At 54.2% G+C, this 18,434-nt stretch overlaps 7 protein-coding genes across 7 annotated transcripts; 3 read left to right on the top strand and 4 right to left on the bottom strand.

Moving 5' to 3' along the window:
- Positions 1–955: 955 nt before the first annotated feature.
- Positions 956–5,573, bottom strand: BDY24DRAFT_440897 (glycosyl hydrolase family 71-domain-containing protein; the record flags this gene model as incomplete). The annotated part of the gene is made up of 25 exons (XM_076644563.1): positions 956–1,059; positions 1,233–1,261; positions 1,391–1,474; positions 1,549–1,861; positions 1,922–1,934; positions 2,008–2,078; positions 2,263–2,303; positions 2,369–2,417; positions 2,481–2,594; positions 2,665–2,828; positions 2,902–3,218; positions 3,295–3,441; positions 3,513–3,554; positions 3,625–3,756; positions 3,823–3,993; positions 4,064–4,108; positions 4,185–4,226; positions 4,298–4,530; positions 4,603–4,674; positions 4,770–4,804; positions 4,866–5,011; positions 5,121–5,126; positions 5,203–5,261; positions 5,334–5,411; positions 5,504–5,573. 25 exons carry the CDS (start codon positions 5,571–5,573, stop codon positions 1,049–1,051), a joined length of 2,484 nt encoding a protein of 827 aa, XP_076497134.1. The 3' UTR covers positions 956–1,048.
- Positions 5,574–6,185: 612 nt separating this feature from the next.
- PEX12 (ubiquitin-protein ligase peroxin 12) lies at positions 6,186–7,855 on the top strand. Its single transcript, XM_076644562.1, has 5 exons — positions 6,186–6,419; positions 6,539–6,647; positions 6,728–6,873; positions 6,949–7,266; positions 7,350–7,855. The coding sequence occupies exons 1-5, from the start codon at positions 6,303–6,305 to the stop codon at positions 7,809–7,811; spliced, it is 1,152 nt and encodes a 383-aa protein (XP_076497133.1). The 5' UTR covers positions 6,186–6,302; the 3' UTR covers positions 7,812–7,855.
- An 86-nt stretch (positions 7,856–7,941) lies between these two features.
- ADO1 (adenosine kinase) lies at positions 7,942–10,354 on the top strand. The gene is given in 10 exon segments (XM_076640182.1): positions 7,942–8,078; positions 8,188–8,277; positions 8,294–8,298; positions 8,559–8,637; positions 8,729–8,815; positions 8,923–9,002; positions 9,097–9,271; positions 9,393–9,530; positions 9,645–9,971; positions 10,112–10,354. 10 exon segments carry the CDS (start codon positions 8,043–8,045, stop codon positions 10,151–10,153), a joined length of 1,059 nt encoding a protein of 352 aa, XP_076497132.1. The 5' UTR covers positions 7,942–8,042; the 3' UTR covers positions 10,154–10,354.
- A 199-nt stretch (positions 10,355–10,553) lies between these two features.
- Positions 10,554–11,065, bottom strand: BDY24DRAFT_414665 (uncharacterized protein; the record flags this gene model as incomplete). Its single annotated transcript, XM_076643353.1, has 3 exons — positions 10,554–10,622; positions 10,706–10,720; positions 10,811–11,065. The coding sequence occupies 3 exons, from the start codon at positions 11,063–11,065 to the stop codon at positions 10,554–10,556; spliced, it is 339 nt and encodes a 112-aa protein (XP_076497131.1).
- A 310-nt stretch (positions 11,066–11,375) lies between these two features.
- On the bottom strand, positions 11,376–12,118 carry LSM5 (RNA-binding protein LSM5; the record flags this gene model as incomplete). Its single annotated transcript, XM_076643352.1, has 6 exons — positions 11,376–11,414; positions 11,512–11,584; positions 11,724–11,751; positions 11,850–11,902; positions 11,976–12,018; positions 12,094–12,118. 6 exons carry the CDS (start codon positions 12,116–12,118, stop codon positions 11,376–11,378), a joined length of 261 nt encoding a protein of 86 aa, XP_076497130.1.
- Positions 12,119–12,758: 640 nt separating this feature from the next.
- BDY24DRAFT_386988 (uncharacterized protein) lies at positions 12,759–14,157 on the top strand. The gene is made up of 5 exons (XM_076640181.1): positions 12,759–13,061; positions 13,142–13,341; positions 13,424–13,570; positions 13,652–13,752; positions 13,831–14,157. Exons 1-5 carry the CDS (start codon positions 12,912–12,914, stop codon positions 14,112–14,114), a joined length of 882 nt encoding a protein of 293 aa, XP_076497129.1. The 5' UTR covers positions 12,759–12,911; the 3' UTR covers positions 14,115–14,157.
- A 288-nt stretch (positions 14,158–14,445) lies between these two features.
- BDY24DRAFT_414662 (multicopper oxidase) lies at positions 14,446–18,078 on the bottom strand (the record flags this gene model as incomplete). The annotated part of the gene is made up of 19 exons (XM_076643351.1): positions 14,446–14,587; positions 14,681–14,809; positions 14,873–14,888; positions 14,954–15,107; positions 15,201–15,285; positions 15,360–15,456; positions 15,534–15,540; positions 15,624–15,780; positions 15,857–16,103; positions 16,185–16,302; positions 16,378–16,445; positions 16,541–16,749; positions 16,862–16,979; positions 17,059–17,070; positions 17,148–17,221; positions 17,294–17,390; positions 17,492–17,535; positions 17,847–17,921; positions 18,002–18,078. The coding sequence occupies 19 exons, from the start codon at positions 18,076–18,078 to the stop codon at positions 14,446–14,448; spliced, it is 1,926 nt and encodes a 641-aa protein (XP_076497128.1).
- Between the last annotated feature and the right edge of the window lie 356 nt (positions 18,079–18,434).

Here is an 18,434-nt window from a genome sequence, read left to right as displayed (position 1 = left end):
GCTCGGCGGTGGATTCCTTTGTGAGCGGATTTCTGAAGAATTCGATGGGGACTGTCTCGAGCGTGGGCGAGTTGAGGAGCGAGGAGGGCAAGAAGAAGAAGGAACGGGAGGAGGAGAGAGGTCGACGCGCGGACGTGAGGGATGAACATGTCGAAGGGGAAGCGAAGAGGTGAAGGGTCCTGAAAAGAGTGTGAGTGAAGCCTTGACTGATGGATGTAGGTCGATGGTGCTGAAGAGCTGAAAGGAGTGTGGGTTCGTAAGGTGAAGGGAAGGGAAGAGGGAGAGAGGGGGAGAGGACGGGGAGGAGAGACGTCGAAGGTCCAGCGACCTAGAAACGAGAAGCGAGAGTGAGGGTTGAGGGAGAAAGAGAGAGCAAGCGAAGTCCTTATCTTTGGGAAACAAGAGGGGATCCTGGGAATCGACGAGTGAGACTTCCCCTGGGGAAAAGCTGAACCGATCATTCGTTCAGACTTTGTTTCTTTTCTCTTCCGAGTTTGCTGTACCCGCTTTGCCCAGATGAGCTGGAAAGTTGCGGGCCGCTTCTCGATGGACGGGAAAGAGGTGAACGTCAGATAGGGTTGGCTTTGCGATATGAGAGGCCTGTGAAAGCTTGGAGAAGAATGAAAGGGAGAGAACCGTCGGAAACGAAGAGGGAGTGAGGCAGAGCCGACGCGGAGAAGCTGGAGGTCGAGCGCGTCTTCAAGACGCACCCCCATCCTCAACAAAACGTCTCCTTCAGATATATCCACCTTTCGATCCAGCAGTGAAGACTAGGCGAAGAAGACTGCAAGACTTGTCGAAGCCTTCCCTCGAGTCGAGTTGCGGCGACGCGTTCTCCTCGACCTCTGCCGCGGCTCCTACAGCACCGACATTTCGATTAAGTAGGTGAGCTGATGTATGTAAAGATGAAAAATCGACGTAGGGAACCAAAGATAAACCCAAAAGATGCAGAGAAGAGGAGATGAAAAAGGGAGAGGAGATCTAATTCTAAACGACGCGACCAAAGACAGCGACGGAGGACTTCAAGCGACGAGAGGGCCAGCTCTCATCACGGAGATGCTATGAGCAAGATCAAGTAGAAGGGTCGAGGTCAGCAATGTCCGAGAGGAAGGGTGAAGACTAAACTCGTCGTCGTCCTTCCCAACCTGGACGCGTCTCCACCTGCAGACGTATCCGTCCTCGACGGATCTCGATCAAAAGCAGGGGGAAACGACTCGAGGGCTAAAACTTACCGAAGTAGATGTAGTTCCAGTTGAACCATCTGATCGGGAGGGAAGAGAAAGGGGAGGCAAGGAAAGGAGTGAAGGGGACGGGCGGGTCAGCTCAGGCGAAGGAGGAGCAAGAACGGGGACGAGGTGAAGCTCGATATAGAAGAGATTGAAGTACGCACTGGGTATCCTGAGTGAAAGTGAAGGAAGGCTGGAAGTTGAGGACGTTCGAACCGGATCTCGAGAGAACGGCTCGCATTCCGTTGCTGCTCGACGAACGAGAAAACGAAGCAGAGTCAGCGAGACTGGCGAGGAGAGAAGGACAGGATGAAAGACTTACCCAGTACTGAGACCGCAGGAAAGGAAGTTGACGCCAGCGTTGACGTTGAACGACTTGCTGATCGATCCGCTCGAAAGGACGACGGTTCCAGCCGCTTTGGCGAAAACGAGAGCGAAGAAGTCGTTCGTAGTCCAGAGGTAGCCGTTCGGATCACCGTTCTGCATCCCAGTAGGTCTTCCAAACTCTCCTGCTCCCCAGGCGTTGGCGGTGTTGGAGTGAGGTCGGGAGGAGAGGAAGATCCGGTCGTTCGAGATCTGAGGGTATTGACCGGTCTTGAAAGCGGTAGCGTAGTACTTGTTGACTTCGAGGAGAGCTGTAGAAGGTGAAGGTAAGTCAGTAGTTGAATATCAAAGAGGGAGGGAGGGGAACGAACGAAGGTGATCCATCTGGAAGGAGAAGAGGGCAGGGAGTCAGTCGCGTCGAATCCTTCGTCTGGTCGAAAGAGAGGGAGAAGCTCACTCCATTGACCCAGTTCTGAGAATTCGGCTGATCAGAGAGGATGCTTCCAATGTAGCTTGACTCTCCGTAGTCTTTAGAGAAGAAAGAAAGGGGGCAAAGGCGTCAGTTTCGTTCTCCCTCGTTCAGAACCGATCCGTGCTCACCGTTCCTGTTGAACAAAAAGAGGTCCGAAGGAGTTTAGTATCGGATATGAAATCGAGCTCAAATGGGAAATGACGAACCAAGTCAAGATCTCGATCATATCAAACTTCAAACGGTTCTCGACCAGCTGCTGCCACCGTCGAGCGAAGAGCCAGCTGCGAGAGAAGGAGCCATCGATCAGCGACTCCTCGAAAACTCAGAATGTAGCGATTGGACGTACTCGTCACTCTTGAAGAGCCAATTCTTGTTCCAGGTCGAAGGAGAGTAGTCTGCGAGTCGAGGAGAGGGAAGAGGTGAGCTATCGAGATCCGGGACAGCGACGCAGGACTCACGAGTGTAGAAAGCCGGAGAAACGGCGGCCATGTAGCCCTGCGACCTCGATCCTAAAGCGGACATGTAAGTGTTATCCCTCGAGAAGTCGATTCCGTTGTTTCCAGTCGGCCATCCTACAAAGGAAAGAGGAAAGAGATCAGTCGGACGAATTGTTCGAGACGAAGAAACGCTGAGGCGACTTACCTCCGTTCCAGTTGAGCTCCCCATCCATAACCGAAGCAGATCCGAAGGTGGAAGTGTCGACGAAGACCGCTGGAACGAAGAAGATCGGGATCCCTGCGTTCTGGAGAGGAGTCTTGAAGACCGACGTCCAAGCTGAGCTCCATCCTCCTCCCTGGCCGAAGGTGCTGTTGAGAGCGAAGATAAGACCGTCAGTCTCGAGAAGATACTATGTAAAGTGTGCAGAAGCAAAGGACGAACCAATCAGACCCAGCAAAAGTCCCAACGAGAACCTTCGACGCGTACTTCGCCTGGCTCGAGTGACCAGCGTATCTCGTAACGAGGCTCTTGAGCTGATCCGCCTGACCGTACGAGGAGCATCCGAAGACCGTCATGTCGAGACTAAGGAACATCTTGAACCCAGTTCCACTCGAGGCGGCGGCTGCGTAGGCCATATCAAGCCCGTTCAACTGCCACGAGTCCGTTCCGAGGTTGAGAGCGAAACCGTCGACTCCTCCAGCGGAAGCGAGCTTGATCTCGGAGAGCCAGGTAGCTGCGGTGTAGGAGTAGGTGTTACCCTGAAGAAGAGAGAGAGAGAGAGGGAGAGAGTCAGATTCGTTGGGAAAGACGCGTCGAAGAAGGAAGCGAGCTCACCATCATGAAGTGAGCGTAGACGGCTTTGCCTGACGTTGTAGCAGCGGGAACGAAAGCGGTCGTAGTCGTGGACGTGGTGTTAGAGGTCGACGTGGTAGTAGTAGTGGCGGAAGTTGATCTGGGTGCAGAAGAAGTGGTACTCGTCGTCTGTAAAAAAAAATGGAGGGATCGGTGAGTCGCTTGGTTCGTTCGACGCATCTCGACTCGCTCAAACTCACAGTCGTCGTCGTCGTCGTCGAAGGGGTAAGAGTCTCTCCAGACTGGAAAAACCAAAGAGCGATCGAATCAGTCCTTGATCGAAGAAGGGAGAGAAAGGGAGATGCGACGCACAGAAGAGTATTGAAAGATGGTAATCTTCCAGTTCCCTCCGCACCAACTCAACGGGTTTCCGTAGCAGCTCGTGGCACAGACAGAGTCGGAAAGCTTGGTCCCAGACGGGGCGATGTTCGACGCACACCAGCACTTAGATAAGATAGGTGAGTCAGCGTTGTACAGGAAACGAGCCTGAAAGAAGAGACATCGACTCACCTCCCATCCAGCTTCGAGACCAGCGAAAACGTATCCTCGGGCTAAGCAACCTACCTGGCAGGTATCGATGGTCATCGAGGTCGAAGTGAAGGAGTAAGAGGGGAGCGTTCGAATGTTGGCGTCGAGGTAGCATCCGGAGTAAGCCCAAGATCCAGCGGCGAGGGTGGCAGCCTGTTGAAGAGAAGAGTCAGTCAGATTGCTCGAGATGTGTTGCTATGGACGAAAGAGGTTGATCGCTCACCGAGCTCGTAGTAGAAGTCGAAGAAGAAGTCGAACTGCTTCGCGACTGCAAAAAGAAGAGGAAGAGGACAGAGCGTCAGAACGAGCACGACAAAGTGGCAGTGAGAAGTATGATCACTCACCGAGGTGATGGCAGAAGATGAAGAAGTCGAACTGCTTCGGGACTGTGAAGAAGAGGGAGAAGCGACGCGTCAGGACGAGCACGGTGAACTCGTAGTGATGCTACGGGACTCACCGAGCTGGTAGAGGGGAGTAAGCTCGAGCTCGAGAGTCTGGAAGAAGAGCTGCTCGACGAGCTGGATCGAACCGACGAAGACGACGTTGTCGAAGCAATCGAGGTGGAGGATCGGATCGACGTGGACGAAGTCGAAGGGACGAGAGAAGTTGTCGAGGTTGACGAGGCCACGGAAGTGACGAGCTGGTAGACCGAGAGCCTATAGGTCCCTCCACAGTACTCCGAGCTGGAGCCTGTTTTGAGACGAGAGGGAACAAACGGCGATGAGTCCAGCGGAAGGCGGAGAAGAGGAGGGAAACGCTCACCTGAACAAATGGAGTTGCAGGAGCTCGAAAGCTGAACAGTTCCCTTGGGGTCAATTGCGTTACCACACCAGCCTATGTTGATAAGTTGACGTTTCGAGGAGGAAGGAGTCAGCGAGCGAAAGAGAGGAACGAAGTCGCCAAGTTGTCGACGCGTCTCGAAAACTCACACTGCGTCGAGTATTGAGTTCCAGCGAAAGTGTATCTGTTGGATGAGACGACGACGAGTCAGAAGGGATTCATAGGGTGGGAAAAAGGATGCGTACCCAGCAGATTTGCAAGTCGCCTTGCAGAGCGTCGAAGTCATTGCGCTCGACTCGAAGAAGTTCGACGGAAGAGTTCGAGGCGACGAGGAGTCCAAGTAGCATCCTTTATCGACCCAGTTCTGAGTAGTAGCAACGACGGCAGCGGTCTGTCGAACATGGAAGAGGGGGGCAACGAGAATCAGCTGCGAGTTCGAAGCAAAACCGCGTGAAGGACCGAGCGCGGGGGGAAGAGAGGAGTTCGGTTCTGAGACTCACGGTGACCTGAGAGCGCGATGAAAAGGAGAAGGGACAATGTTCAGTTCGGAAGCGAGGATGCGAAGACGTTCGGCATACTCACAGGGTCGAAGGAATAGAGGTTCAGGCGGTAAGCTCCTCCACAAGAGGTCGAAGAAGCTCCTGCTCGACCAAAGGGGAGAACGAAGATCAGCACGGACGACCGAGTCTCAGACGAGGAAGATCCACTCTCACCAGCGCATTTAGAGGAGCACTCTGTAGCAGCTACTGCGCTCGAGGCGGTCGCGAGGGAAGAGGAGCAGTAGCATTGAGCTGCGAGAACAAAGGGGGAAATTGAAAGAGCAATCGACGGTAGAGTGAGCTTCGATCCTCCCTCCCCTTCCTCCTTTCTCGACTGAACTCACTCGAGTACTCCAGTCCTGCGAGTGTATATCCCAGCGAGGAGCATCTGGCGGTACATTTGTCGATGGTCATGGCGCTGTCCTCCCAAAAGTAGCTGGCCAGAACGCGCGTTCCAAAGTCGGTGTAACATCCTTTTGCTGTCCAAGCTGAGGCTCGTCGACTGAGCTGGTTGTCGAGCGGCGAATCCTTGACGAGTCTCTGAGGGATCTCTCGAGCTTGAACGAGGTGAGGGGTGACGAGGGAGAGGAGGAAGAGGAGGGAGGGATGAAGTCGAGTCGAAGCGACTTCCTTTCAGAGAAGAGAAGCTGAGGGTTGAGAGGACAACAACGAAGGCGCTCTTGAAGGAGAGGCAAGATTTGTTCTTATCCCTCGGTGTGTTTAATCAAAGGGCGAAGGAGAGATCGTGAGACATGGGGGAGCGAGCTGGGAAGGAGAACAAGTGTGTCGAGCTGCTCGACGCCTCTTCTGCTCCCCTCTCCTCCGAGAATCTTTCCCCCCCTGTGCGTTTCATCGAGCTCGTTTGAATACGAACGTTCGTTGTTGATCCTGAGGAAGAAAAAGGTCAAAGAAGAGGAAGGATGAGCTTAGTCGACTGTGATGGTTGAGAGGGAAGGAAGGGCGAGAGGGAGAGGGCTGGGAACCGAAGAAGGGAATCTGGAGAAAGAGGCTGCTCGACTCGTTTCCCCTCCAACTTTCACCCCCCAGCTTTTGCAGAAAAGAGCCGAGGCTTCACCTCAGCACTCTACAGACTCTTCGGTACCCAACTCGACTCAACCTCAGTCTCTAGATCGCCGCCGTCGAATGGAGCTCGCCACCTCGTCGTTCGCGACCTCACCAGATCGTCCTTCTCTCTTTGAACTCCTGGCTCAGGATCAACTTCGAGGACTGCTGCAACCGGCTGTTCGATATGTTATGAACGTTAGTACGCTTCCTCTGCAGGAGGCCTTGCAGCTAGCAAAAAGGATAGAGAAAGAGGAGTTTCGATAGCCGGAGCTGACATGCTTGCTCTCCTCCCTCCCTCCCTCTCCTCCCCTCAGGTCATGGCCCACAGCTATCCTCGCTATCTCATTCCTATAGTGAACAGACACGAGGAGTTCTACGCCCTTCTCATGCTCGTCGTAGAGCGATATCACCTCAAGAACCATCGTGAGTCTCTCGTTCCTCTTCTTGCTCGAGCTCAACCATCTTCAACGAAGCTCACCTCCTCCCCCTCTCCCTGCCCCAAGACGCCTCCTTCTCGGAATACTTTTACGGTCTCCGAAGACGTCGAATACCACCTCTCAAAACTCCTCGCAGAGATGCTTTCGAAGGAGGATCCTCCTCTCGTACCGGTCTGAAGAAGAGGGATATCCGGTTGAGCTTGATCCAACTCGTTCGTCCTCCTCCCTCTTCCTCCTCCTCTCTCTCTCTTCCCCTCTGACCCTTCGCGTCCATTTTCCATCTTCAGGTCCTCATCCCCTACCTCCGACTCAAACTCCACGAGCTCTTCCTTTCTTTGGGCGGAGGCGTAGACTCTTCCATCCTCCCTCCCTCTCCGGATTCTTCCTCCTCCTCCTCGGTCACCTCCTCACGTCGCCGTCGCGTCCTCGCTCGGTTGAAACAGACCTTCCTCCTCCTGTACCCTTGGTTGAACACGGGGTGGGAGGTTGGGAGTCTGTTCTGGAACGTTGCGTATCTGTTTGATCGGACGGAGGTGTGGGATTTGGAGAGTTGGTTGCTGATGGGTGGGAAGATGAGAGTCGGGAGGATTACTAGGGAGGATGTGGTGAGTGCATGGCTCTCTCTCTCTCGATAGAATCAAGTAGCTACTAAACTTCGTATCATCTCTCTACTTTCTCGTTTCTCTAGGAACCCTCCCTCCCTCCAACCACCTCCAAACCCGGCACCCTCCTCTCTCGTCTCCAGCTTCCCTCCCCTCCCGCCCTCCTCCCTCTCCTCCTCCTCTCCCTCAAGTTCCTCGAATTCTACCACTCCCCTACCTCTCCTTTCCAACTCCTCTCCCTCTCTTCTTCTTCTTCCGCAGCATCCTCCAGCAAAGCCCATCCTCTCCTCCCTCCTCCTCCACGCGTCGCGCCGTCGAAAGCTGGCCAGCTCCTCTTGGACGAGAACGTGAAAGAATGGGGGGATTGTCCCATGTGCGGAGAGAAGTGGAAGGGAGCGACGGTGGGTGGGAGCGGAGGGTGGGTGTACTGCTGGGCCTGTATCTCTACGGAAGTTGAAAAGGGAGAGGAGGAGGAGGGAGAGCGTGCGAGGTGTCCGGTTAGTGGGATGGGACTGAGAAGGGATGAGTTGAGGAGGGTTTTGATCTGACTCTCGGCGGGGTCTTATACATGATCATCGCTCGTTGCTATTAATTCTATCGTCCCAGCTTCTCTATCTTTCTTTTCCTCCACGTTCTTGAAGTCAAGATCCGTAGTCTGTTCGAAAACTCGAACGAGATCGACCTCAACCTCTCCTTCTCTTCTCTCTCTCCCCAACCCCCTTCTTCTTTCCCTTCTTTTCTTCACCCTTTCCCCCTCCTCCTTCCACCCTCTACCAAAAATGGCTATCACTCTCGTCTGCATGGGAAACCCCCTCGTTCGTCCTTCTTTTCCCTTCCTTCCTTCTCCGGACCAGACCGTCCTCCTCTTTTTGCTTCGAGCTGACACTTTTCCTTCTTCTTTCGTGTTGTTGCGTTCTTTTGCAGCTCGACATCCAAGTCTCCAAGGGAGAGGATCTTCTCGCCAAGTACGAGCTCAAGGCCAACGATGCCATCCTCGCTGATGAGAAGCACATGTGAGTCGATGGTTCAACCTCTTCCTTCCTCGCTCGTCTTTCGAGTTGGAGAGAGAGAGCTTCAGTAGAGAGTTGGGTTGCTGACTCGTTCCTTGTTGCTTGAATTCTCGCTTCTTACAGGCCTCTGTACGTTCCCCTTCTCGCCATCTGTGTTCTAGCTTCGAAGAAGGAGGAGGAAGGAAAGAAAGGAGAAAGAAGCGAGCTCGACTTTTTGGGACTCAGGCTGAACCCATCTTCCCCTCCTCCCCCTCCTCCGTTGCCTCCTTTGTCGCACCTCCACAGCTACGAGGAGATCATCACCCGGGATCCCGTCACCTACGTCGCTGGTGGAGCCGCTCAGAACGCCGCTCGAGGAGCTGCTGTCAGTCTCTCTTCCTCGACTCTCCTTCCTCTTCGAGCGGGTCGAAGCTGACCTTCTTTTGTTTTCGTTCGTTCGTTCGTGACATGAACAGTACGTCCTCCCCGCTGGATCCGTCGCCTACATCGGAGCCGTCGGAAAGGACGACCTCGCTGAGTCTCTCAAAGCTGCCAACGAGAAGGTCAGTCCCGTTTCCTTTCTGAGCTTTGAGCTTCGTTTCGTTTCGAAAGATCTCGTTCGCTGACAAGACTCTCTCTTTTCTTTTTCTTTCCTTCCTCGTTCTTGTAGGAGGGAGTCCAGTCCGCCTACCAGGTCTTCGATGGACAGAAGACTGGAGCTTGCGCTGTCATCATCACTGGTCACGACCGGTGAGTCTCCATCCTTCAGCTCAACTGCTCGCTCGTCCTTCCTTCCCTCTCCGAGCTCGTCGCTGACCTTCGTTCGACTCGGGGTGTTCTGTAGATCCCTCACCACCACCCTCCGAGCCGCCGAGTCCTTCACTCCTTCGCATCTCGCTACCCCCGAGGTCAAGGCTCTCATCGAGGAGGCCAAGTTCTTCTACCTTGGAGGCTTCTTCCTCACGCACGGTATCGAGTCCGCCCTCGAGCTCGCTAAGACCGCTTCTGAGTCTGGAAAGGTGAGCATTTCTCTTCAACATATCTTGAAGCATCGACCTCAACTTCCTTGTTGGGTTTGCGGTCGAAGAAACGAGCTCGTGTGTCTGACCTTTCGTTCTCGTTCGCGTCGTTTCCTTCCAGACCTTCGCCATGAACCTCTCGGCTCCTTTCATCCCCCAGTTCTTCAAGGCTCAGGTCGACCAGATGCTCCCCTTCTGCGACATCGTCATCGGAAACGAGTCCGAGGCCGCTGCCTACGCTGAGTCTCACGGTCTTTCCGTTCGTCCTCTTTCCCTCTCTGCCTCCCTCTTCCCTTCCCTCCCCTTCCTTGTCCTTTCCCCTCCTCCCCAACCCCACCCACCCCTAACCCTTCCTTCCCTCTTCTTCTCGCAGGCCACCGACCCCGCCTCCGTCGCCACCGCCATCGCCAACCTCCCCAAGCAGAACGCTTCCCGACCTCGTCTCGTCATCATCACCCAGGGAGCTTCCTCCACCCTCGTCGCCTCCTCCTCCCCTACCGACGCCGCTGGAAACCTCCACGCCGGAGAGGAGAACCCCAAGACCTTCCCTGTCACCAAGATGGCCGACGACGAGATCGTCGATACCAACGGAGCCGGAGACGCGTTCGCTGGAGGGTTCCTCGGAGCGTTCGTTCAGGGCAAGAGCTTGACTCAGTCGGTTGAGGCTGGGCATGCGTTGGGACAGATTTGCGTTGGACAGGTTCGTCTTGAATCCTTCCCTACTTCCTTTCTCTCTTCTTGTTCGAGCTGCTCTCTTCGTTCGTTTCGCTGACTTTCCATTTCGTTTCGACGCGTCCCCCTCTTCTTCTTCCCCTCCTCCTCTTCCTCTTCCTTCCTCAGATCGGCCCCCAGTTCAAGTTCCCCAAGGTCCAGATCCTCTAAAAAAGGATCATCTACCTTTCCTCTCTCGTGCTTAGTTTTTCTCGTTTCGTTTCACTCGCATTCCCCCCCGCTCAACTCGGTTTCCCTCACCCCTCGCACTTCTGCTTTGATCTTACCTAAATAACGTTCTCATGTTGTCCTTTCTTCGGATCAGACTTTTTTCTTACTTTAACGAATCGTATTCAACCGCGTTTACTCCAATCTGTTGCTTGCGAGAAAGAGAGGGAGAGAGACGCGTCGGGGTGTATGCGCTTTTTCGTTCGTGCGTTTGTATCGTTTCGCGCGAGACTTTTTTTTTTGTTTGCCGGAACGAGAGAGAAGACGAGAGAGGGACTAGATACGGTACATGCATACAACCCAACTACCACCACCACGACCAACGCAACAGCTCTCTCTCTGTTCAATCCCCCTTCTCCAAGCCCAACATCTCCCTCACGTCCTCCTCCCTTCGTCGAACCATCAAGCAGTACTACCATGGCAAAAGCAAAGCAACGAAACGAAACCAGCGTCAGCCCTCTGTTTAATTGTCTCCTCGTTCTCGGTCAGACTCACCTTCTGGATCAAGTTCTGGCTTCCCAATGAAACCAAACCCCCAAAACCATCAGACACCCGTCTCTCTCTCTCCTCCTGCTCGCCCTCGTTCTTGCACTCACTCACCTCCGCCGCATCCCTCGTCTCGTTCAAATCATGCAAAAGTCTGATATGCTCCTCGACGATCTCTTTGGCTCTCCTGTCGATCTCGTCCGCTTCGTTGGAGAGCGAGACTGAAGAAGCGGAGAGCGAGTTGGACAGAGGCGGGGGAGGAGGAGGAGGGAGGGAGAGCGCTTGAGCGAGTTGAGTCCGGAGGTCCGAGAGGGTGGTGGTGAGAGTGTGGAGGCGGAGGGTTGGGGAAGGGAGGGTGGTGGAGGACATTGGTGAGGTGGGTGGTGGTTGGGAGAGAGAGAGAGGGGAGGCTGAGGGCGGGGTTGGGTTTCGAAGGCGAGAGACTGTGCTAGAAATTGATACAGAAATGCGGTACACTCCCGAGACCAGTTGGCTACTACTTGAAGTACGCGTAGGTAAGAGAACGAAGTCGAAGAACAGAAGCTCGAGAGCAGCGTCGAGCTCATCCTCCGCTCCTTTCCTCCTCTCCTCTCCTCTTCTCTCCCCTCCCTCTCCTCTCCCTCGAGTACAGAGAGTCGTTTCCATGTCATTCTTGATTCGTAATACTAATTATCTTGATCTAAGACGAAGCTTCAGGTCCCTCTCCTCCTGGTACAAGCTTCAAGAAACGAATCGAATCGAAAGAGAGCCGGTCAGCTCTGCTCTCCTTCCTTTCCTCCTTCCCGTCGAAACCCAAGCAAAGCGTCCCCACTCACAATAGCGATATTGCTCCCGTTGAGTAGAGTCTGGTTGAGGTGAGTGGTGGTTCGGCCTTCTGGGGTTGAGTGACTGTCAGGGAAAGGAGGCGAAAGGAGTGGAAGGAGAAGGAGAGGGTCAGCTTGAGCTTGTTCGGTACTGTTCTTCTTCCTCCCCTTCGAGCCATCCTTCGAAACGAAGAGTCCAAAGTGGATGTGAGGATGAGACTCACTACTCAGTAACATCCTCGAGCACCATGTCTGTGAGAGAAAGAGAAAGAGCGAGGACGAAGAAGGTCAGCTCACGAAGGCGAAGGAGAAGAGCTCGACGTTCCTCCTTCCTTCCCTCTTGTACTCACTAACGTAGTCGTCGAACCCAGTCAAAGTTCCAACGAACTCCCGATCTCCCTTCCTGCATGAATCCAAACGTCCAGAGAAGTCAGCTCGAGCGGGAGGAGAGGAGAGGAGAGGAGAGAGGGACGAACATCACGACCCAGATCTTGGATCCGATGCATCGGTCGATGAGCTCTGGAGGACACCAGAACGAGCGAAGATCAGTACGCTGCTCAAGGAAGTGAAAGGGAGGGAGAGAAGTAGACGTACCTAGAGGAAGAATTTGGGAAGCCATGTTTTGTTTTGAGGGAGGAGTTGGTCGGAGGTGAAGGGGAGGGAGGAAGGAGGTGAGCTCGAAAGAAGGAGGGCTGAGTTCTTTCGACCTTCAACCGCTTCCTGCTCTGTTCGATGAAATTTTCATATCGCCATGGAGCTGAGATCAGCTTCGTAGATAGAGTGGCGATCGGTTTCTCTCGTCGCGAAGATCTCCTTCTGGGAGGAGGTTGGCCAGATTCAAACTGCTCGTTCCCCTTCAAACGAATGGGTCGCTCCGCCCTTCTCCCAACGAGACGCTCGACCCCGCACCTTTCTCGTGCGCTCATTCATCTGCGTTCCTACTTGTAGATTTCTCTTTCCTCGGGTCTCTCTTCTTTCTTTCACGCACAGTCTCCTCTTCGCTGCCGATCAAGAGCTCGTCGCGTCTTCTGGCCAGATCAATCGCTCGGAACTCGATCCTACATGCCCGTTTGCTCTGGAACGATTACAAAGCATGCTTACTGAGTTCACCAAGGGCTCGCAGACCTTCTGTCTTCAATTTGCGCTCTCTAAGACTACTTTTCCCTTCAGAAGGAGGGGAAAGAAGGCGAGGGAACGGCTGTCCCACGCTTTTTCGTTCCCCTTCTTCTTTCGCTTCCAATCTTCCCTGCCCCCTCATTCAGCTGAATCTGACGATTGCAAAAGCTGGAAATGCATACTCGAACCCTCTTTGCCTCCCAACCACCACCATCTCTCTACGAGCCTCCCTTCTCTCCCCGTCGAGTCATCCCACCGAGTCGTCCTCCCTCACACCTTCAGCTCCACCCCTCGCGATGTCCTCCTCCTCCTCCACTTTCAAGACCATCGCCGTCGCTGGAGGTCTTAGCTCTCAAGGTCCCATCTCTGCTTCCCTCGGAGGTTTCATTGCTAAAGCTCTCGTGAAGGAGGGAGCAAACGTCGTTGTTCTCGGTCGAGCCTCAGCAGTGCGCCTGCCTGCCTTACTCGTCCCGTCGCCGTTCTCCTCCTCTCAGATCTGACCTTGTTTCTTTCCATTTCAACTCAGGTTGAATCTCTCGCCGCTAAAGAACTCATCGCCCTCGGAGTCACCGTCAAGGAGGTCGACTACGACTCTCCGTCCTCACTCGCTGCCGCTCTGGAGGGAGTCGAGGTCGTCGTTAGCACCCTCGCCGGACCTGGATTCGGAGCTCAAGTACCTCTTGCTGAAGCTTCCAAGGCTGCTGGTGTTCAACTCTTCGTTCCTTCGTGAGTCCATCTCTCCGACTTGTCTCGGGATTCCAAGCTGACCTTCGCCTTTCTCCACCCACGACGCGTCCTTCTCCTCCAGTGAGTTCGGAAACAACACCATCGGCCTCCCTTCCACCTCTCCCCTCTACGGAAAGACCGCTCTTCAGACCAAGCTCAAGGAACTCGAGCTCCCTTCCCTCCTCCTCTTCCCTGGGCCATTCGCAGATTGGATGCCTGTTAACATCTCGTTCAGTTTTTCTCATCTCTTCGTCTACTCTCTCCCTCGTTTGCATCTCATTGACGATCTGCTTTCCGCCTCATCGCTCAGGGACAACAACAACGAAATCCACATCATCGGAGAGGGAAACGCCGACATCTCGTTCACGTCGCGTCCTGACGTCTCTTCCTTCCTCGCTCACATCCTCACTCGTCCGTTCCCTCCCCACTCTCTGGTCTTTGCATCACCTCTAGCTGACTATCTCTCTCCCCTCTCCTCACTTTCTCCAGATCTCGCCCCCTCCCAACTCCTCAACACCGTCGTCCCCATCGAAGCAGGTCGAATCTCTTTCAACGCTCTCGCCCAACTCCTCATTGCAAAGAACCCGTCCGCCAAGATCGTTTACGAGTCCCACGAGTCGGCCCTTGCTAGGTTCGCTTCGACGGGGGATTTCGTTGCGTTCTTGAAGGTCGAGTGGGATCAAGGAAGAGGGGTCGTTGCCGGGAAGAAGGAGCAGTTGAAGAACGGGCTCTGGCCTGAATGGAAGCCTACGGATCCGAGGGAGTTCCTTTAGATGGTTGGTTAGATTGTTAAAGATCTCATCCAGTTCGATGATACTTAGGCTTGATGGCCGGGGAAAGAAACAACGAAGGACTCGAACCTCCTCCCCCGACGCGTTTGGATTGATTTCTCTTGCTCGTTCAGAGATAGCTTCCCGGTGGACTTCATTCTCGACGAATAGAGTAAAATAAATTGGGCATATGACCAGAAAGAAACGGAGGAAACAAAAAGCAAACCTAAAAAGCGAGAAAACCGAAATCGAGCGCTGGCATCGAGAGTCATGATCGTCCACCTCGTTTCCTCCCCTCCCTCCCCCCCGAAACGGAAACTAAAGAGACGAATCCCTACTTCTTCGATCCAGTAACCTTGGAGAGAAGTCCTCGAACTCCGTGCTTCTTTCCAGCCTCCTTGTCGGCCATCTTTTGCTCGTGCCTCCTCTTCTCCTCCTCCTCGATTTCTTCGTCGTCAAGAGCTCCCCACGAGTACCTGAAAATCCAAGGAAGGACCGAGATGCAGGTAAGTGTGATGTTTCGCTCGAGAAGGGCAAGAGAGAGGAAGAAGAGGGAATGGAAAACTCACCAAACGACGGAAAGCATTCCAACGAGAGCGGCGAGGCAGCACCCAGCCATGGCTCCGATTGCTTTCGAATCCCATCCGGCCACAATGGGCCAGGGACCTAAGGGTTGTCCGGTGAGCTCGGTAGCGGACCTGAGAGGCGAGAGAGAAAGCGAGCAAGAAGAAGCGACGCGTCAATTCCTCCTTTTGCTTTACGCGTGTTTTCCATCCCCTGAACATAACCACAGAGGAGATGGTTCTCTTGAATAGCGGGAGAAAGAGATACTCGCATGATACCGACGGCGTTTCCAGTGGTAGGGATGTTCTGAGCCGCACACTGGTCGATCATGAACTGAGGAATCTTGAACTCCTCCTGAGCGATGGGAACACCAGTAACGAACACAGCAGCGAGACCCGATGAAAGATGCCAGTCGATATGACAGTGGAAGATCTAGTAGAAGGAGGAGGGAGAGGGGAGAGAAGCGAGGGAGCGGTCAGCGAGGAGTTGGAAGCGGTTGACGGAGACGCGCGTCGCTAAACGTACCCAAGCTCCAGGGTTATCGGCTCTGAATCGGATAGCAGTGGAACCACCGGGAGGGATCATGACGGTGTCTCGTTGGAAGGGATTACTGGGAAAACGGCGAAGGCGGGGAAACCCTTCGTCAGTTCGAGCGCAGGAAAGGGAGGAATCGACTCGACTCACACTTGTCCTTCGACCATGGGAGGGTTGATCGCAGGGTCGTCGGAAGTAACATCCCAGGATCGGTGAACAAGCATGAACTTGTGACCGTGGAGATGGACTGAGGAAAGGGAGGCGGCGGAAGAAGTCAGCGAACGAAAGACGCGTCGAGGGGGAGAGAGAGGGAGCAGGACGAACAAGGATGCTGAAGGAAGGGAAGCGAAGAAAAAGAGAGGTCAGTGAGGGAGACGCGTGAGATTCGAAGGAAGAGAGGAAGGGAGAACGAACCTGTCCAGCGTCGGTGTTGATGATGTTGAGCTCGACCATGTCCATGTGGTTGATAACGAACGAGGGCGACTGAGCTCCGTAGGTGCTCGAGAGGGAGGCGTTCTCCCCGGCAGAGACCTGAGTAAAGATAGCAGGGACGATGGGAGAGCGGTAGGTGCTGTTGGAGGGATCAAGAGGGAGTCAGCTCGTGTAGGAAGAAAAGACGAGGACGACGACGACAATCTCGAACTCACACCTGGTTGAAAGCAGCCCTGTTGACTCCGTTGTCGAAGGTATCGAAGGCGAACGTCATATCGATCTCGACGTCGCTGGGAGCCTGAGCAACGACCTCAACGGGAGACATCAACATGTCGTCGAAGAAGGGGAGCGACTCGACGTCCAAGGTCGTTCCCTCGGTTCGCTCGTTGGACTCGGCGTAGGAGATCGTAGCGGAGATGCCGAGAACCAAGTCCTCGGGAACCTGATCGAACATTTGAGGATCTGAAAAGCAAGAGGAGAGTTCGGAGTCAGCATTCGGTCGTTCGACACAGCTCAGGGAGACAGGGAACGACGAGAACGAACCCATGTCGGCGTGAAGAACCCAGTTGGCGGTAGTATCGTTCCTGGCAGTAACGAGGACGGAGTACCTCTGTGCGACAGCGATGGGGAAGTTCTCGACGGGGTAAGGGGTGAGCTCAACCTGAGAAGGCAAAGAAAAACGTCGTCAGTTTCGCCGTCGTGTCGTCCCCGTTCGAAGAGAGGAAAAGTCACGAACTCCATCGGCCTCGATGATCTGCATGTCATGCCCGTCCATCCAGACGTGGAACATGGCGAGAGCGGACACTGCAGACGGAAAGGAGGAAAGGAAAAAGAGGAGGTGTCAGCTCGGGAACGCGTCGAGAAGCGGGAGACGGTGTCGAAGGAACCGACCGACTCACTGTTGATGAACCTCAGTCGGTAAGTCTTTCCAGGAACGAAATTGATGGTAGCTCGATCAGACACTCCAGTTCCCTGAGCGAGGTCGGCTTGAGGGACGAGGTAAGAGCCATTGGAAGCGACGTAGAGGAGAGATGATTCTGGCACAGGTTCCGCTCCAGTCGGGTTGAATCGGTTGAGGAACCAGTCCAGCATAGGAGCGTGCTCTCGGCTGCGAATTAGAGAGCGAAAGGAGAGCGTCAGCCGCGATGTCGAGCGAGAGACGCGTCGAGTTCCAAGCACGTATTTCGATGGATCGAGCAAAGATAAAGCGTTGAACGTACTGGTACCAGTCTCCCAAAACAACAGTGAGATCTTCGTCCCAGACGACGCCATCGGTTCGCTTGGTCTGGTTGTTGGGAAGGATAACGAAGGGAGTACGAAGACCGTCGGTGTATTGTCCTGCGCGAGGAAAGGAACGAAGAGAGTATCAGTATCAATTTCGTCGTCTTTGAGGGTGAAAAGAGGGAAGAGGGCGTACCGTTGAAGTGTCCTATGAGCGAGAATGGAAAGGAAGCGGAGGCAAAGTGTCAGCGTCAGATCAGCGCGAGGAGAGAGAAGCAAGCTCACCGTGAATCCAGTACGTTCCTTCCTGCAGATCAGTCGGGATCTCGTAGGTGAAGGTTGAACCAGGAGGGATAGGGCTGGAAGAACAAGGGAGAGAAAAGGTCGAACGATGAGCGCACGCCCGACGTTTTCTTTCGTTTTGTACGAACCATTGAGTGACACCAACAGCACCATCATACCAGGCTCCAGACTCGGGGTTGTGAGTGTGGTTGAAGAAGTTTCCGTGGGTGTGAAGAGCCGTTCCAACTGGAGGAGGAAGGAGAGGAGAGGAAGGGAAGAAGAGTAGATCAGCGACGCGTCCGTCCTTCCTCTCCCCCTCTTCGAAGACAAAAAGCTGAAAGACTCACCATCTCCGAGACCGTTGTAAGCGTGAATTCGAAGAGTATCTCCCCTGGTAACCTCGACAGGAGGAGGACTTTTTTTCGATGGTTCGACCAATCAAAGAGCGAGATCGAAAGGGAACCGAACAGGACGAGGGTTTTGTTTTTGGTTGAGCGACGGAGGGAAGGACGATTGAGCGATGCGATTGGGTAGGATGCATGAATGGGCCAGAGAGAGAAGATGGTGATTGGGTGAGGAAGGAAGCGGGGCCAGAAAGAGGGCGAGGGCGAACAGGGAGGGAGGGAGGGGGAGGGCAAGAGGGAAAGGTCAGATCCCGCTCTCGTCTCAGACAGCCGAACGAAGGAGGGGAGATTTTCTCACGGCCAAGTTCCGTTAACTCCAATGACACGTCGTTCGAACATCTGATCAGGGTTGGCCGTCGCATACGAGATGTTCCTGTGAGAGAGAAGAAAACGGTTCAGATTCATGCGCCACGAAAAAAAAACGAAGAGTCCGAGCTAGTCGTTCGAACTCACCAGTAGTGCTCTACGAGAGCCGCGTTGACGGGAGCGAGAACAGCAAGAGCTGCCAGGAGAGGAAGAGTAGAGAGCATCGTCGATCCTGCGTTGGTGGGAACGAAGGGAAGTGGCGAAGGAAGAGGAGGGAAGGGATAGGAAGAGGGAGGGAAGGAAGCAAAGGTGAAAGATCGAGAGTCGAGAGAGCGAGTTGGGAAGAGCGGTAGAAAGAGAGGGAGTCAGTGAGAAGCTCTATAACTCGAGGATCGGAGAGGAAGTGCTCACCAAGAACAGAGAGAAACCAAGTTCGGGTTGAGGTCGTGGTTGGTGGGAGGGAAAAAGGGCAGAGCAGAAAATAATCAGATGGTACGCGAATCAGAATCAGACTTCCCCGTCCTTCCCCTCTTTTTGATCAGTTATTTGAGGACTTTGGATCCATGCATCTCCCCGCCAA

The sequence above is a fragment of the Mrakia frigida genome, assembly GCF_051309035.1.
Source record: "Mrakia frigida strain ATCC 22029 unplaced genomic scaffold BDY24scaffold_13, whole genome shotgun sequence".
Classification (NCBI taxonomy): Eukaryota; Fungi; Basidiomycota; class Tremellomycetes; order Cystofilobasidiales; family Mrakiaceae; genus Mrakia; species Mrakia frigida.
This window is presented reverse-complemented; position numbering and strand designations above follow the sequence as displayed.

What these genes read in the sequence shown, in the direction of transcription:
- BDY24DRAFT_386988 (XM_076640181.1), top strand. Translation starts at nt 12,912, where the DNA reads ATGTCCTCCTCCTCCTCCACTTTCAAGACCATCGCCGTCGCTGGAGGT. An exon ending in GTTCAACTCTTCGTTCCTTC is followed by an intron (nt 13,342 to 13,423) that starts GTGAGTCCATCT and finishes CTTCTCCTCCAG; the next exon opens with TGAGTTCGGAAACAACACCA. An exon ending in TGGATGCCTGTTAACATCTC is followed by an intron (nt 13,571 to 13,651) that starts GTTCAGTTTTTC and finishes CTCATCGCTCAG; the next exon opens with GGACAACAACAACGAAATCC.
- ADO1 (XM_076640182.1), top strand. Translation starts at nt 8,043, where the DNA reads ATGGCTATCACTCTCGTCTGCATGGGAAACCCCCTC. An exon ending in TCTGCATGGGAAACCCCCTC is followed by an intron (nt 8,079 to 8,187) that starts GTTCGTCCTTCT and finishes GTTCTTTTGCAG; the next exon opens with CTCGACATCCAAGTCTCCAA. An exon ending in ATCATCACTGGTCACGACCG is followed by an intron (nt 9,003 to 9,096) that starts GTGAGTCTCCAT and finishes GGTGTTCTGTAG; the next exon opens with ATCCCTCACCACCACCCTCC.
- PEX12 (XM_076644562.1), top strand. Translation starts at nt 6,303, where the DNA reads ATGGAGCTCGCCACCTCGTCGTTCGCGACCTCACCAGATCGTCCTTCT. An exon ending in ATATCACCTCAAGAACCATC is followed by an intron (nt 6,648 to 6,727) that starts GTGAGTCTCTCG and finishes CCCTGCCCCAAG; the next exon opens with ACGCCTCCTTCTCGGAATAC. An exon ending in GGTTGAGCTTGATCCAACTC is followed by an intron (nt 6,874 to 6,948) that starts GTTCGTCCTCCT and finishes TTCCATCTTCAG; the next exon opens with GTCCTCATCCCCTACCTCCG.